We start from the raw sequence: 17,601 nt of genomic DNA, 5'->3' as shown, positions 1-17,601 counted from the left end.
CGACAGCCGTCCTTGAGAGTTCCAGTCAGCATCGAAGCCATCCGAAATAACGTCATCATCATCATCATGTGTGTGTTCATTAAAGAGCTGGATCTTTTTCTGGCTTTTTCTTAAAGATAGAAAAAGGACAGTTGGGACACTCCCAATAAACAAAAACACCATACAAACAAACAACAACAACAACAACAACAACAAAGAACAAATAAACAAAAGAACAGCTGTTAATAGTACATCATTTGTTTTGAATCTGGGTAACTTCTACCAGCTCATGTTTGTTTCTGTAAATAGACACACAGTAGCCTCCTTGTGGCTTGCTTTAAAGCGATTCAATAAATCACAGACATCAAGCAGCACTTTTGGTATGCAACTTGGACACAACAAAGGAACCGAGTCCTCTAAATGCCCCTAACTAGTAATTATTATATTTCCTACAGTCCTTGAACCTGTCATCTGACGCACTGGAAGGAGGTGTGTTCGTGTTAGAAAATGTGTGCGTCTGTGTGTACGCTGATTGTAGTCTTCTGTATGTCAGAGCGTTCACAAATCTCTCTCCAGCCAATAGGGAGGCTGCTTTTAATCCCAGCTCGGTAAAAAGCTGGTGAGAGTCCGGAGGCGGCTTTAATCTGAAGACAGAGTGCGTGCAGACAGGCAGAGAGTAGAGGCAGAACAAGGACCAGAAGTTTGTGCGTTGGAGATGAAAGACTTCCTCCAAAACTTTTAACATCACTTTGCTGCATTTTGGAGGTTTTTGAAACTTTTTCCCCTGACGAGGAGACTGCTGTTTTTTTGTTTTGTTTCCTGTTCATTCTCATTTCATTCACACTCATCCAGACAACATCATCTTTCTTCATCATCATCTTCATCTTCTTCTGGAAGGATCGCGGTGCTACAGCAGGTCTTCTTTGCCTTCATTGGACATCATCGTTGAGTCCGGTCGTCATGTCCTCCGGTGACAGCTCGGAGCAGAGTCGGCGGGTCAGCGTGCTGTCTTGGGATCAGGTGCAGCGTTTGGACTCCATCCTGGGCGAGAGCGTCCCGATCCACGGCCGAGGAAACTTCCCCACACTGTCCGTGCAGCCCCGGCAGATCGTCCAGGTGAGATCACGGTCTATTGATATGTCTTTGAACTTTATTATACCCATCCCCATAATAACATGATATCTTCAGGAGTGCACATGACAGTGGGAATGAAGTAGGGAATAAACAATTAAGCAAAGGCAAAACGTTTCCTTTTATTGTCGCTTTAGTGGATTTATCGAGCCTACCTTAGTTTAAATACTTTCTTAAAGCTGGCAAAACTTTTTTCATTAAGCTTTTTCTCTAAATAAATTATAATCTTTTCTCTACTGTATAAGAAATAAAGCTGTGTCAACAAATCACATTTGGTTTATTCCAATGAAAGAAGTTGTCCATAATGCCACAAAAAGGGGGAAGAAACTGAAACTTTGTAAGTCCTTATCACCAGGTGGAGTAACAGCATCACGAACAGTCCATCAAGTAAAGCAAGTACTGATCATAAAGTAGATCATGTTTGACTTATTTGCATATTAAATGTTAAATCACACATATGTTTCTACTAAACTGGACAGTATGTCTAGATTTTGTTTTCTTCTTCCTCTTCCCATTTTTTTTTTTTTTAAATCTGCACAGGTAGAACTTTCCACTTGTTGTCCCATTTATTTCAATGCACACTTCTGTGAACACTTTTCACAAGACGTTCCAAAATTCAAGTTTACTCACTTGTTGCTCAAACAGCTTTGATCAAAATAACCACCAATATTAACACTTGTCTTCTCTCTTTTGTTAGTTTGCACATTGTTTTTAGAGCTAATTGAAATATATATAATATATATATATATATATATATAATTTATCATTATATTAATATGAGCATTTGCACTAACACATCCCAAAAGTCTGAATTTATCACAATAAATAAAAAAAAACACTTTTATTTTCAGACAGGCAATGCTTTCTCACTTAGCATATGTGCACATTTGACTAGTTGCACAGATGCCTGTGTATAACATTTGGATGCAGTCAGATGATACTAAAGCTAGCTATCAGCCACTCTTGGATTAATTAGTGCCAATTTAGTGGAGATTAAATTTAAAGTTTTAAGTTTTTAAATTCATTTTGGATGAAAAAAGGGACCTTTTGCAAGCACAGGTATTTTGGAAAACATACAGTAGACCGGACAGACAGAAACTGTCAATTATAGCTAATTTGCACTCTTAATTTTTTATTTATTAATCAAAATTTATATAGTTTTTGCAACATTTTATGGCACATTGCATATTTGTCTCCTTTGGTGCAGCCCTGATTTGATCACTGTCACTCTTGACATCAGGAATGATCTAACACTACGACTGCAGTTTTCCACTCGCTCACTCGATCTTCTACTCTTTTTCAAATGTCTTATAAAAAGTCCAAGAGGTAATGACTCTGCCATGGTTTATGGATAAAAAAAAACATATAGGGATTATATTGCTTGGGTTGCAATTTTCCTCTAATCCAGGCTCCTATTTCACTTGAGTTGTTCATTTTTCAGTGGTGATCCTGTGTGGAAGAAAGACCCCCACACATACACAGCATTTTAAGGGCCTCTAAAATCCAGGAGCCCCCCCCCCCCCAAACCATCTGCACTGAACTTCCCCACTAATGCATTCCCTTCATTACACAGACCTGTGGGCAACAGAGACCCCAAACATCTTTCTTTCCATTCGCCACTATGTCTTCATTAGAAACTTTAAAGACCAGCTTTTGGAAAATTATACCACTAATTATCCTACATCAGACAAGAGGCACCAAAGTCATCTCCATCTTCAGTGTATGGAGGTGCTAACATGTTAGCATGTTGAAATAAGCATTACCCAAAGCACAAAGATAAACATCTTAGCAATCCTGCTGTTTTTGTGTGGAGATCCTTACCTTATAAGGTCAACGACATTCAGAACACTAGTACAAGAAAATGTGTAAACAAAAGAATCTACCCTTTAAAAATGTTCAGAAAATACATTAACATTTGGATAAAACTTTATTAGGTATGGTACTGAATCACAACAAAAGTTATCTCATAGCATTTACATAAAGAAGTACTGAAGCCCATAATCCATATACATTATATTTTCTCTCTTTTCTTGTGATAATAAGTTATTTCCAGTTGTTTTCTCAATTGTGAACTTACTTATCTTAAATCTGCAGAGTTGCAAAAGCACAAAACAAACATAGAAACTAGTTTAACGCGCCTCATTAGTGTAAGGTTTGGTCTGGTCTATCACAGTGACCAAACCTATTGTTTTTGTTTCCTGTAAAATGTCCCATTATCACAAGAAAACAAGCTTTGGTATCTCGAGATTATGAGATAAATACGCCAAAATCTGGCGTATTGGACAATCTCTAGAGAATTATGTAGCAGACTGCCACTGAAATCTTCCTGAGTTGTTTGTTCACATATCCCTCAAAGCAGGAGACTGTCCCTGTCGGATAAGAGGGATGGTGGAGGATCTTAGGAGGAGTGCCGTCAAAAAGAACAATGGGGAAGCAGTGGATGAAGCAACAGTCTGCTATAAGACGCTTTAATGAGAAGCTACTTGTCATTCAACACAATCAGGATATCACCTTAAGAACAAAGAATAACATACTTGCAAACGGAAAACATAATGACCCGTTTTCTTGCATGGAGATCGCACCGGTCGAGCGCGTGCAGTGCCGATTGCAGGATGTAAACACCACCATCCCCGTCCTGCTCGCTCATGTAGAGTTTTCCTTAATATTTCCTGCTGTGTGCTCACATCGGCTCACCCTAAAATCAAGCGGTAAATTTGCTAGGGGGCTGGCAGAAAAAAAACTCAAAGTAATGTCGATGAAGTTGGAGTTAAAATTCTTGGCTGGGCACATTCACACGTCACAGCTCCCGAAAAACTTCAGGAAATTTTCAGAAGTTTTGTCCAAGTGTGAAAGCACCATTGAAGTATTTGACCACCACGTCTTCAGATGTGAGAGTCTTTCTAAAGGTTTGATGTGTAGGCATAAGGGGTGTTAACACGGTTTAACTTTGAAACACTAGTTTTGCAGTGACACCAGTTGTCAATTATATTACAAAGATATTTATTTCCCTGTACAGACAGCTTTGTTTGGCACCTTTGCTAACATGTCTTGTTAAAAAAAAAAAAGGCTGAGTGCTTAGCCCTGTAAACAGATAGCATGTATAAACAGATTTCACAAATCTGCAATGAATCATCTCTCAGGGATGCCAGTGTTTTGACAATTTAAAAGCAGACGCCATGTTCCCCTTCATGGAATATGTCACGCAGATTTGAAGTCTCTGCTGGATGATTTTAATACCATCTGGGCAGGAATGGAAACCAGTGGCTGACTGTAAGAAAGGAAAAACACACTCAAAGATCTAAACCACAGTGATATGTTTTGGAAAATGGTTTGACAGTAATGTGGGGTCTCCCTGCTAAATGGGCTAAAGAATGCTAAACCACCAGTGTGCTACTTTTAATATCATTTCTGAGCCTATGAACCCAGACCGAGCTGTCTACCTGAGAGAAACAGATCAGAGGATTGTAGAGACTAGGTAATGTGACCAATGGATCGCACTCCCTCAGAGTCAGAGGAGCCCCTCTCAATGGTGGGTTTGTCTGAGGGCCACATTTAAATAACATCTGTTTGTGGTCTGGTTGCGAGCGAGCCACGGGAGCACTGAAGGAATACTTTGACTGTTACTGACACCCCTGTACTCTCCTTTTCATTTACGGTTGACGGACATCAACCCACAGTCTGAATATTTGCTCCTTACATGTTCCCAGAGAGCCTTACAGAAGCTTCATACCACATGATGATCAACGCAGATATCTCATTTGTGTGTCGTAATGTGTCGAGTGTGTTTATGTGTGAGGGCGTAGCTAGGGAGGCCTCGGTGGTTTTTGTTGGCCCTTAAGAGGGTTGTATCTTGTTCCCATCATATTTTCACTTAAGTTGTTGTGTCTGTAGATGTTTGAGATAGGTCCCATCACTTTTTTTTTCTGCTTAAAGACTGGGAGTAGTACAGAGTGGCCTGGACCTGAAGTACAATGTGAGGAATGGATTAGTGCCCGTAATAACACTGGGCTTGTGAGTCAGCTTGACAACGTATCACTGTGGTAAGTGAAGACCAGTTGCCTGACTTCACTGCGGCCCTCGCCAGGCTGTAAACCAAATCCTCACTGGGCTATTGTTGAGCAGGAGCAACATGAAGGCGCCACATGCTCCCAAGGCTCCCCAGAGAAAACGGCTTCAGAACATTCAATTAAGACCTGTCTGTAATGATTTTTATCTGGCAGGTAGTTTGCATGTTTTGGATTTCAATTCAAAGGTTATTATTTATTTTTTTTGCTTCTCAAGTATCAAACCATTAAGGTAGTGCAGAAAATATCTCTTTGGATGATTTTCAATGTTAGCATTTTTTTTTACTTGAATACCAATAAGCACTCACATTTACTTCAAACAAACTTTAAGTCACTTTTTGTGGTCCCCTAGGAAGTAATAAAAGCTCTCATTGAGGAAAGTCAACGAGCAGGATTGCTCTTTCTCTCTATCGTATGGTCGGCAATTTTATCAATAAGTAAAACATAAATTAAAAAAACAGTTTTGAAATATGGGCGGCCATAAATGTACCTGGGCAGGCCGGCTGAATATCATCTACTGTACATGTAGACAATGAGGATTGTAACATGGATGAAATGATAGCCTATTGGAAAGCAAGCTGACCAAAAGAAGGACAACAACCGCAGCAAATCAAATTTTCCTCACCTCCAGCTCGCACTGTAACATTTACAGCCCATGTTCACCCCCGTCTCTACCTCTTTATCCATAGTTTTACTTTTATGTCGTGTACTTTCAGTTAAAAGTAGTCCAAAAACTCATCACAATTTCTCTTATAGGAAGACTATCAGAATTGATAGTCAATTGGAATTGGAAACAGACTGGAATCTGTTTTGCTCATATTTTTGCACTTCACACACATTAGGAACAAAACTGTTAGAAAGGTGATAACATCGTCATATGGGTTATCTTTTACATTTAAAAAAATCTCTGAGTGTGAGCTAGGCCTGAAACATCCTGGATTAAGTATGAGTCAGCCCATTTTTTTTTTTTGTGTGTAAAACCAACATTAACAGACCGAGTGTAAAGGACTATCACGTATAAGTAACTGTATCTAAAGGAAGCATGAGCTGATTTCTGGGCCACTTAGCAAACAAACTTGACCCAAGTATTTGGTCAAAAGATCCAATCACAGTTCCAGGGTGTACTTTTCTTCACATAGACTCTCACCAGTTTTATCTAACATTGCTTGCTCAAAAAACGAAACAGATGTCTCCTCAGATTGAATTCCCTGGAAAGAGTCCAATCAGGTAAAGTTTTCAAATTTCTTGGAACCCTACAGGCACTGAAAAGGCCCTTTTATTGTGGAGTGATGGCATCGTGCTTAAGCCTGTGTCTCACTCTGGTTTGAATATACAGGTGACATGATCACCCGTGCATAGGAAACTCAAGGCAGATTTTCAAAACAGAGGAAAAATCATCATCATCCCCCGCTGGCTGCCAAGCTACTGTACGACTGACTGGCTGGGTTCGTTTTGGAATGAATTTGTTAAGGTCAGGGACTCATAACTCCTTATTCATTGTCGCCAGTTCCATTGGCAAAGGGATCGTCTGACTCACTGCCCAAAGCTCTCACAGGCGTCCAGGGCACTATGGGCTGGTAAATGGCTGGGTCATTTCAGACTGCCATAATAAAAACACATTCAGGCCGCAGCTTAATTTAAATAGTCAAGGAAACATTCGAGACTTGAGAAGGAAAGTGGAGAGACTGCTATGTGTCGCCAAGGCGTTGTCAACACCAGACAGTCGGGTGTGTTTGCGGCTCTTTTTTTTTTTTTTTACAAGTCTTTAGGCGGAAGTGTCTCCCTTCGTTTGACTCACCAGGTGCTGGTGCGTCATGTGGGAAATGTATGAGCCTGTTTTCTGAGTGTTGAAGGACGGCGGATGGGAGGGCAGCAGAGCTGGGCTTCCTCACATACTCCTTTCGGGACCCTCAGACGGGCAGATTATGGCGTGCTGTTAACTCAAACCAACTGTTTAAGTGTGAGGTCAGAGCAAATACTTCTGTGGGTTTCCCTTGCTGGATAGTTAAAAGAATCCTCTTGTCTCCATGTGTTATCCTTTTCCCTGTGAAAAACTTCACAGGGACCTTCACTCCACTCCTTATACACCAGACTCTGCATTGAATAAATCTTTTAAAATATGAATGATTTAGTTTGCTAACTAATTAATGTTTTGGTGACAGAAAAGTTGAATTCTTTTTGTAGTCAAACCTATTCTCTTTTTGTATGCATTGAAATATGCCTTTTTAATCTTTCCCTTAAAAAGATTATTTGGACAAGTTTGGGAAATATCTTTATACTCTCTTTGAAACATAGATGCTGCAAGATAAGGAAGGGCAGGACTTTGGTATAAGCTAACTAGCATGTTAGCATCACATGATCGGCACACCTTTTTTTTCCCTTGCCCTTCTTACACTACTCCTGGATTTTCACCTCTAATATTTCAACCCTCGATATTTAAATGCTAGTAAGAGACCACAGCAAGTTGGACATAGCCACAGGGATCAATTCAATGTCTTTAATCAAAATGGTCCTCTTCTCGAGCATTTCTTTAGGGGTTAAAGTAAAGGATCCAAATCTGGGGCTTTAGCTTTAGCACCAACAATGAAAGCAGAAGGAAACAGGCAGCTGGGCTTTCAGTAAAAAAAAAAGGAAAAAAAAGCCTTTCAGCAATTAATTTGTACCCTTTTTTTGTTTTACATTTTACTAAATGATGCAGCAAAGTCTCCTGTGCAAATAAAGCCAGTAAGAAATAATGAAGACTTTCATTTGACATCAGGAACTCTTATCTGAACTATAACCTGTGACATTTCACTCAAACGGAGCATTGTTGGTCACAAAAAAGAAGAACAAGATAAGGTTACAGTACAATAAGGATAGTCAAAATAAAGGAAAAGGATCCGCATCATGGAAAATACCCTTCTTATCTTACTTCCCTTAATCTTCTTTTGTTTTTCCTTGGCTTCACTCAGCGCTTCTCTTGCTCAAATAATGACCACAAGAAAATAAAAATAAAACTCAAGTCAGATGAAGCAGTTGTCTTAATTTGAAATCATTGAGTTGTGTAAGAAGTCATATGAACCTTCAATAGAAGGGAACCATTTGATTAAGCATACACTAGAATTATGGCAGTCAGTGTACCAGCCACTAAAAGTGATCTTTATAAGAATATCGGCCTGAATAGATGTTTGACCTCTCTGACTGATGGCTATCTGTAAGAAAACTCTCACTGAGCCAAACGGTCATACCAGCTGTGTTTTTTATTTCTTCCCAAGTGGCCGTGTTTTGTTGCTTTTCTTTCTTTAAGCGATGCAACAGACAGGAAGCATAAACATCAGAGCTGTCTGTAGCGCAGCAGTTTTCCCAAACATCTCAGCAACAGAGCAGCATGGTGATATTCCAATTACCTGATAAATCTTTTTTATTTCAATCCAAAGAGTATTTACATGCCAGCAAAAAGATCGCTTTTCTTACCATGAACACAGGCCAAAAGTTTAAAACTCACAGGTTACCTGTCCTTTAACAGTCAGGGGCCCTTTCATCAGACAAGCACTGGCTTGTAATTTTTTACAGCTCGTCTGTTCTGATATTGCCTGAGCTTCAGGTATAAAGGGGTACACCTGCGTCTAATTGATGAGAGGATTTCTGAGTTTGCAAGATTCAGGAATTCATCACTGACTTTCCCAGACTCTGCATCCAAGCTTTAGTGCATAAATGGTTAAATCCTTCTTAGTGTTTACTGTACACTGATTTCTTATATTTTCAACTTTAAATCAAGCCCCTCAAAAAGAAGATGATTAATCTCAAGGGGCAACCTGTCAATACATGTACTTATAACTTATTAAAACATTTATCAGAAAGTATACTTTATTTTTAAACTACTTGGAATTTGTGGCACTTTCTGGTTTATCATTTACATCCAGACGTGTGTAAAAAAATCAATGAGTATTGCCATGACAGGCCGTTTTTTTTAATTTCCATTTGTACTAATCAGGTGTTTTTAGACCCTTATTTTAAGCTTTCTTTGTTCTATCCTTAGACTGAGTCAGTCAAATACCCAGTACAGTTATTGCATTCACTAATGGAATATAATTACATTTGTTCAGGTCTCATTATGCATTCTGTTTCAGTGCTTTCATTAATATGGAATTTTTCAATCATGCTGTATCATGTTCACATGACAGCACCTCAGCTTCTTTTTAAATAAGTTTGGAGAGGAGTTTTTTGCATGTACAAACTCGCGTTTTCTGTTATCTGTTTTGCAGATATCCATCACTCACTCTTTCCCCTGTGTCTTTGTCTTTCAGGTGGTCAGGGCTCGACTGGAGGAGCACGGCGTGGTGGTACGTGACGTCAAGCTGAACGGATCAGCGGCCAGCCATGTGCTTAACCAGGACAACGGCCTTGGCTACAAAGACCTGGACTTGATCTTTGGCCTGAGTCTCACTGATGACAGAACCTTCCGGCTGGTGAAGGACGTGGTGCTGGACTGCCTGGTGGACTTCTTGCCTGAAGGGGTGTGCAGGGAACGGATAACAGCCCTCGCCCTCAAGGAAGCATACGTGCAGAAACTGGTGAAAGTTTGCAATGACACGGACCGTTGGAGCCTCATCTCGCTGTCAAACAACACAGGCAAGAATGTGGAACTGAAGTTTGTGGACTCCCTGAGGAGGCAGTTTGAGTTCAGTGTAGACTCCTTCCAGATCACTCTTGACTCGCTGCTGCTTTTCGACCGCTGCTCAGAGACGGCCATGTCTGAGACCTTCCACCCTACAGTGCAGGGGGAGAGCATGTACGGAGACTTTGAGGAAGCTCTGGGTCATCTTCGCTCCAGGACTATCGCCACCCGCAGCCCAGAAGAGATCCGAGGCGGCGGGCTGCTCAAGTACTGTCACCTGATGGTGCGGGGCTTCAGGCCTTCCTGTGAAACTCTGATAAAACAGATGCAGCGCTACATGTGCTCGCGATTCTTCATCGACTTCCCCGACATAGGCGAGCAGCAAAGAAAACTGGAGGGGTATCTGCAGAACCACTTTGCCGGCATGGAGCACAAGCGCTACGAGTACCTGATAACGCTGAGGAGAGTGGTGGACGAGAGCACCGTGTGCCTGATGGGCCACGAGCGCAGACAGACTTTGGCACTTATTTCCGCTCTGGCATTGCGTGTAATGGCTGAACAGAATGCTATCCCTGCGCTGGCCAACATCACCTGCTACTACCAGCCCGCTCCATATGTCAGAGACGTCAACTTCAGCAATTACTATGTGGCACAAGTTCAGTCACCAATGACTGCATGCAGGAACACTTATCAAACGTGGCTACCTTGCAGCTGAGCATTGACTTTAAGGACGTCCGGAGAGCTTTCCATTTTGTCCTTACATTGATGTTCACTGAGCTCTCATTTGAACGCTCAGTACCTCTGTAGCATTGTGGCTTTTTTGGATGGAGGCCCAAGGTGGACAAAAAGGAACCAGTGTACCTTTTTATGCCAAATCTTATATCAAAATCATTCCACTAAGTTATGTTGATTGAAACTGCTGTAAAAAAAAACAAAAAAAACAAAAAAAAACTAAATCGAGCCTTTATATCTTTTTATTCTGTTGTCCTGTCATAACCTATGTGGACATCATCATGAAGGGTTGACAAAGGAACTGTGCTAGTTCTGTTTCTTGTCTGATGGAGGCTTGTTTTGGGTCTTATACGAAATGTAAATAACTTTGTTAAAAAAAAAAACAAAAAAAAAACAGAAGGCAGTTTTTTTGTTCTGTCTGTGGTTACAGCTGACCTGCCTAGGTGAGAGGGAAAAAGGACCAAAGAAGTACTTTCTTGTGTAGCATGAAAAACAAAGACTGTATGTGGTTCCAAGTGCCTGAAATAACCAACACCTTTATCATAGTTGTTGTGTGTAAAAGTTGTTATTGAAACTTTTTCATCCAAGATACTGTACATTTCTGTACCCAAGGTCAGGGTATACATGTTTTTAAATCATTAAAGAAGTCGAAAACAGGAACATATGGTACATTGGTCTTTCTTTACACTTTTTACCAAGAAGTATAATCAGGGGCCACTGGTGAAAATGGGCTCTTTCTTATACAATGTGGATGAGAAAGTTATTCTTCAATCTACTAATGGATATTTTTACATTTTGGTTAAACCCAGAGTAGCAACCATACCTTATGTTTTCAAGAAAAACAAGCAGTATTTCTAAATGGGCGTATTGACCCCAAGCTCTGTAGCATCCTCTTCCATCATGTAAATGAGACAACTTTAGCATTACAGAAGAGAAGCTAGAAATATAACTCAGCATCTCTTAACTTTAACAACCTATTTCATTTAATTAAAATGGATTGTTTCTTAAGTTTTATATATCGTGATCGCAATGCTAATTCTGTTAGCCTGTTAGTGGCACTTGATATTTTGTGCTGGCATCAAGTGAACTAAGATAAACATCCAGGTCCATCTGTGTGAGATTTTTGCCTCGCTCTGGATATTAATGTAGCAGTATGATAATAAACTGTTTTTTATACGCTCTAGTTAACTCAGAGTAGTCTGGGGACGTGCGTCATGGATACATATCTCCAGGGTTTGTGTCTCACTGGCTGAGTTTCTGTCTCTCTTAAGATCTCCTTGTGTCTATCTTTCACTCTCCGTCCTCATCGCACACAAACTCCTCAGTGTGTTGTCTGTGTTCCATCAGCCAAACAGCGACCGGCCTGACACAAACACTCACTTGTTCAAGCTCTCTGCATTCTTCCCTCCTCCCAAGAAATGGATTCCCCCTGAGCCCTGAACCTATACATTAGCCATTTCCTTCCACTTGTGCATCCGACAAGGGGTTTCCTTTGCTTCAGTCCGAAAGGGGAGATTGCTGTTGCTTGTTTTGGATGATGTGAGCTCTGAGGGGGCAGCTGAGGGCCAGGTGGTGAAATGGGACTGCTGGCTTTTTCAGTAAATGTAATGATGCATTCCAGCACTCAAAACAATTCAGTATGCACTCTCTTAATAACACTCAAGATTTCTTTGCTATGACATTTTATCCTAATTACTTTTGCATGGGGGAAGACGTCTTGGGGTTTAGTGGAGCATAAAACAGCCTGTAGCTGCAACACACCTGCATACTATTGCTCCTGATGAAGAAAGAAAAGTTCTGTAAATGCAGGGACATGAATAAAACACTCACTGATTTCTTTATAAGAGTTCATCTGGAAGGAAAGCAACTGTCAGAATGATTAAGGGAGCGAGATATAGATGCAACGAGGGAAATTTCCCTCCCTGGGTTAGCTGTCAGACTTGTCTCCAAACTGCTACAAAAACGTTCAAGGAAGCGTAGGACACCTCTGGAGAGATCCACTGAAGTAAACAGACATAAAAGTCACAACTCAGACAGAGCTTGGCGTATCTTTTACAAACTGGTATTTTTTTGCTGCCTGGTCACCAGACCTCAAGAGTCAACCAGAGCGCTGCGCATGCAGTATTAATTAGCAAACTAGAGCAAGCAGTTGATGTGTTGAGTGTTTATCCATTCAAAGTCAATCTCAGAGAAACTAAAAAAAAAAAATCTTGATTGCCTTGCCATGCTGTTGGCAATGGTGTATCTCAATTACTGATTCTATAAACTTTCATGTTCCCCAGAGGAATAACCCTAATGACTGTTTTAAACCCCTCAATTTTAATTTAACACTTCAAGCAGGTAAAACTTCTTCCTATCTACGTACATTTTCAAACATCTGTGCACATCTTAGTGAAGAATTTTTCTAAATGGTTAATCCTCTTTTGTCACACGTTGGGGTTAATATTTTAGGTCTTAAAAGAAAGCTACTAAAGGAATTGCGATGAAATGTTACACACATCATTATTCCCAAGAGGATGAACCCTATTGACCGTTTTACCCTCCTCCCTTTTCATTGCTATTTCTATATTTCTGTCAAAATGTGTTCTCATCAGGTAAACATCCCAGTATCTACGAGATGGATTGGCACCAGCATTGTTTACCAGACTTTTATTGGTTTCTTGATGTTTGAGTCTTCTCAGCTGGTGATCTGCTGATTCCTACTTTAAAACTGTGAAGTCTAAATTAGCAGTTTTAAGCTTATTATATAAGGAAATTTCTCAACAACTATTTGATAGTTTGTCATAAAAAGATTTACAGATTCATGTTCCCAAGATAATGAAAGCAATAGCATGAGCCTTTCATCCAACTGTACCATTGTTAAAAATTCTGACTTACTATTAGAGTCAGATATATAAGTCAGCGACTACAAGATGTATTGGCCCAAAATTTGGTAAAGATAATCACGGTTTCTAGGAGATCAATTTTATTGAATTGAGTTCGGTGAGCCCCAAACTTTAACTCTAGCACCACAAGGCTGAGTGTTGCATTCATTGTTGAATGAATTGCCCTTGAATTCAGATTTGTTCATGGTACGAAGAGCACCAAGGTTTAACAGTTCCCAAGGGATTAAAACAAAACCCATTGTGACCCATTTATTGTTATACAGCTCTACCAGCAGTTTCAATTTTCTACCCATCAGTTGAGATATCTCGATATCAAAAAAATGGATTGGCAAATATGGCTCCGAGACCATTAATTTGGTTGACATTTTTTTCTGTGAAATGTCTGGGTAACTTTGATGAACTATTATGACATTTGGTAGAGTTACTCTTGTATTAACACTAATGATAACTTCACTATATATTTTGAGAAATCATAAGTTAAGTCCAAAATTGCGGAACATTTTAAATGTTGAAATGTTTCAACATCGTGTAACAACAACACTGTAAGCAAGCAAAAGTTAGCATTCAATTTAACCGGTTCTGTGCAGCCTTCAATGGATTTTATGATGGAAAAATCTTGGTGTTTTAGGTGCTTATGGTTTTTCCCCCCCAAAAAGCTCTAACCTTGTAAAACATTGATCTAGTATTTAAGGTAGCCCCAGTTTTGTTTTTCCTGGACACATACCACAGATAAATCTGACACTGTTAAGCACTGTGGGTCATTCAGTTCCACAGAGCGCACCAGCTCTCAACAGCTTGGCCTTCTCGCCCCTGTCTTCTCCAGTCTACGTGGGTGGGCTCTCCTGGGTTTGACTCCCAGCACAGACATTGGAGTCCAAACGGTCCTGTTATCATATTTTCCCTCCTTAATGTGTCAGTCTGCTGTGAATAGTAATCTTTGTCTGACGATCGCAGTGTGCATGTTGTTCAGGGATGCAGCAGGTTTGCACACAGCTGATTAGATTGTAGGAATGTCTTCTTTAGTGGGGACGGATACCGCCTGGGGGATGATGGGAAGGGTCAGGATGAGTGTGGAACCAAGAGTGGTCTCCAGTGTAACACACTGTTCATTATTGTCAACTCTCAGCTCCCCATCCTGGTATTCTTGCTGCCTGGGGAGATTGTTATGGAAAACAAATTTCTCTGAGATGAGATGCTTCATGGGCAACTGAATCAAACAAAGATGCAAGTAGTGAACCTTCAAGAGCATGCTGAAAGAAAGACGTTACTTATCTTGGGAGGTAGAGTTTAGGGGTAATTAGAGAGAGGGTAAACATATCAAAAGTTATTTTTTCATATCAAAGAAAGTGGTGAGAACTATGCTTCCAAGCTTCAGCTGCCACAATCCAAATTAAGTTCCATAAAAGCACCACAAGAGCAAAATCAGCAATTCAGATATAATAAAAACAAATACAATTATTCTATTCAAGAATTATTGTATTGGATTGATACTAATTTGAGTATTTACAGCTGAAGAATGAAGGAAGTGGTGCTAAAGTTTTTCTCATAAAGCAGTTTTACTGGACTGGTCGGCATCGCTCCATCCATCATCATGGCATTCCCCTCACAGGACTCCTATTTGTAGGATCTGGGGATACTCAGAGCAACTTCACCATGGTGATGTCTATTTGTTGACCTGAAAATGCAACGAGACTGCCTGTGCCATACGAAAACATACCGCTGGCAGTTCTAACTAAGCATCCACCTTGGTTGGCTTTTGTTGCATTATCGTGTGCCACAGAAATGGGATCAAAACTTATTTTATGAGAGTTTCTAGTAAAAAGAATAAAAATGTGTGACATTTATATGAAAGTATAAAAATCTCATACCTACAAAAATCTGTTTAGCACATGTATTCACCTTGTGTCGGCTCACATGCTGGATGCTTCTCGCAAACCATGACATGATATATGGGATTCATTCTTTAGATTTTAACCCTCAGAGCTCTGCAATAGAAATTGTTTGCACGTGCCTACATTGACGGTTAAACGTTTTTCAGTTGAATTTTGCTTAATGAGAACATCCCAAATTTTTAATACATATCTTTCAATAATATATACATAATTTATTAACGCCTAGGGGAAATTCTGGTTTCCACTCTGATAGTCTCACCATGAGAATTGTATGTGTCCCAGGTTCTGTCTCATAATACCAGAGCATGATGTGAAAAATCTTTGCCACGTGATTAACTTTAATTCAAGTTTCTGTTGTCTCATAGGAAAATAAAACATTCTTATGATGCTGTTAAACTACAAAGAGACAAATTTAGTCTTCTCTGATTTCAAATTTGAGGTCAGCTGGACAGAAATAAAAACAGACATAAAACCTTCACCAAATCCCTCATAAAAGCCAGCTCAGTGATGAATCAATCAACAAAGTATTGCAGGTTGTAATTTTCCTGGACCGACACATGCTGTATAATTCTTTCAGTAGCTGAATTTATTTTTCCAAAACAAGCAGAACAGAAGTGTCCTGTGCATCCACTGCCCTCACCGCTTTAGTTAAACAAATTAGTGAGTAACGTGTAATTTACAGACGGCTTCACAGACGCCGAAGAAAAACCATTGGCCTGTTTTCTTCATGACAAATAAGGACTGGAGTACAGACCAATTCTGTTGAGTCACTCCCCAGACTGAAAATAATGAACTGTATTTTTAAGAGAGTCCCAGACCACTCAGGGAGTAGACTATAAACAAAAAAAAGAGACACCGTGTGACTGCATGACACAAGTTTTGGGAAAGATTTGCTGAATGGAAATGTCATGTCTCAAAATGGCACAGAGAGATTCTTTTTTAATTTAATTGGAAATGGATAATTTCAGCACACTGGCTTCTACGGCTGCTGGAGCTGTTGGCAGAACTTCATCTGAAGGCAAAAACGAATGGTATCACACCAACATCTGCTCAGGCCAAACACCAGCCTGCTTTCATTTGGTTCAGAGGAAAGATGGGCGGGGGTGTTCTCTTTCCTTATCCCAGCGGCTTCCTGACAGCCACAGTAAACACCGGCCCCCTGAAAGGTCACACTGTTTGTCACCCTTGGGCCCCAGTAAGGAGCTCTCCTCTCATAAATATTAATGATCACTGTAACGAAAGGGGCCACTGACTGTTAACAAGGGGTGTGGGGGATGGGAGCGAGGGGTGCTCCTTTAAACACTACGAGAGACCCCTCCGCTGTGGGGCCACTGGAAACCAGAGAGACTAATCTGGAATGGTCAGGCCCCTGCTCCTAGCCTATAAGCATCTTCTTAGGCTATTTTAACGAAACCAAGATGCTTTAAAATGAAAGCAACTTCCAGATGAGCACTGTACAATTCTACAATTCATTTAGCAGACGCTTTTATCTCAAGCGACGTACAGCAGAGAGTAAGTACAACACAAGCAAGGATCTAAAAAAGAGGAAACAATGTCAGTAAGTGACAGAGACAATACACAACATCGACGGCAGATCTTGAGAGCTCTAATCAGTATAGAAACCATCTTAAATGTGTCTTTATCAAACAAAACCATCGTCATTATAATCATCATCAATAATATCAAAACCATTGTCATCATCATCATCATTAAGATCGTAGGTGTTTATGAAAGAGCTGGGTCTTTAGCTTTTTCTTAAAGATGCAAAGGGACTCTGCGCATTATAATGGAGTTTGGAGGTTTGTTCCACCACCGGGGGGCGACAGAAAAGAAGAGTCTAGTTAGCGTCCTTTAGCACCTTTAAGTAACTGATCTTGGGCCTGAAACGAAAACAAGAAAACAATCAGGTTGATTGGGCATATGTTGAAACAGATATAGTAAACAGTCAATGATGATTCTACAATTCACTTAGCAGACACTTTAATCCAAAGTGACAAACATAAGAGAGTAAGAACACAAGCAAGGATCTATAAATGAGGAAACAACGTCAGGCAGTGCATACAAACAGCTTTAAGTCAGATCTGACAGATGTTTCTATAAATGGAATTTGCTAGAATAATAACTTGCCTCATGCTGTGTGTCGGCATGTAGCATTATAAAATGTTAAATTGAACTCCACAAGAGCAGATCGGACGGTCAACGAGGTCAGCAATGCTTGTTTGTGGTTGTTCATGTTGAAATGAACACTGCTTATAGCGGCTGATATTGTTTCTTTCTTCCAGAAAGTAGTTATGTGTAAGACCCAATTAGCAAACAATTCT

The 17,601-nt window shown here is 40.2% G+C and overlaps 1 protein-coding gene across 1 annotated transcript; it reads left to right on the top strand.

Annotated features, from left to right (window-relative positions):
- Positions 1-551: 551 nt before the first annotated feature.
- On the top strand, positions 552-11,163 carry tent5bb (terminal nucleotidyltransferase 5Bb). The gene is made up of 2 exons (XM_020626830.3): positions 552-1,095; positions 9,461-11,163. The coding sequence occupies exons 1-2, from the start codon at positions 940-942 to the stop codon at positions 10,484-10,486; spliced, it is 1,182 nt and encodes a 393-aa protein (XP_020482486.1). The 5' UTR covers positions 552-939; the 3' UTR covers positions 10,487-11,163.
- Positions 11,164-17,601: the final 6,438 nt, after the last annotated feature.

This window comes from Labrus bergylta, chromosome 19 (genome assembly GCF_963930695.1).
Source record: "Labrus bergylta chromosome 19, fLabBer1.1, whole genome shotgun sequence".
Taxonomy (NCBI): domain Eukaryota; kingdom Metazoa; phylum Chordata; class Actinopteri; order Labriformes; family Labridae; genus Labrus; species Labrus bergylta.
The sequence above is the reverse complement of the archived record's forward strand: the minus strand, read 5'-3'. Positions and strand labels throughout refer to the sequence as shown.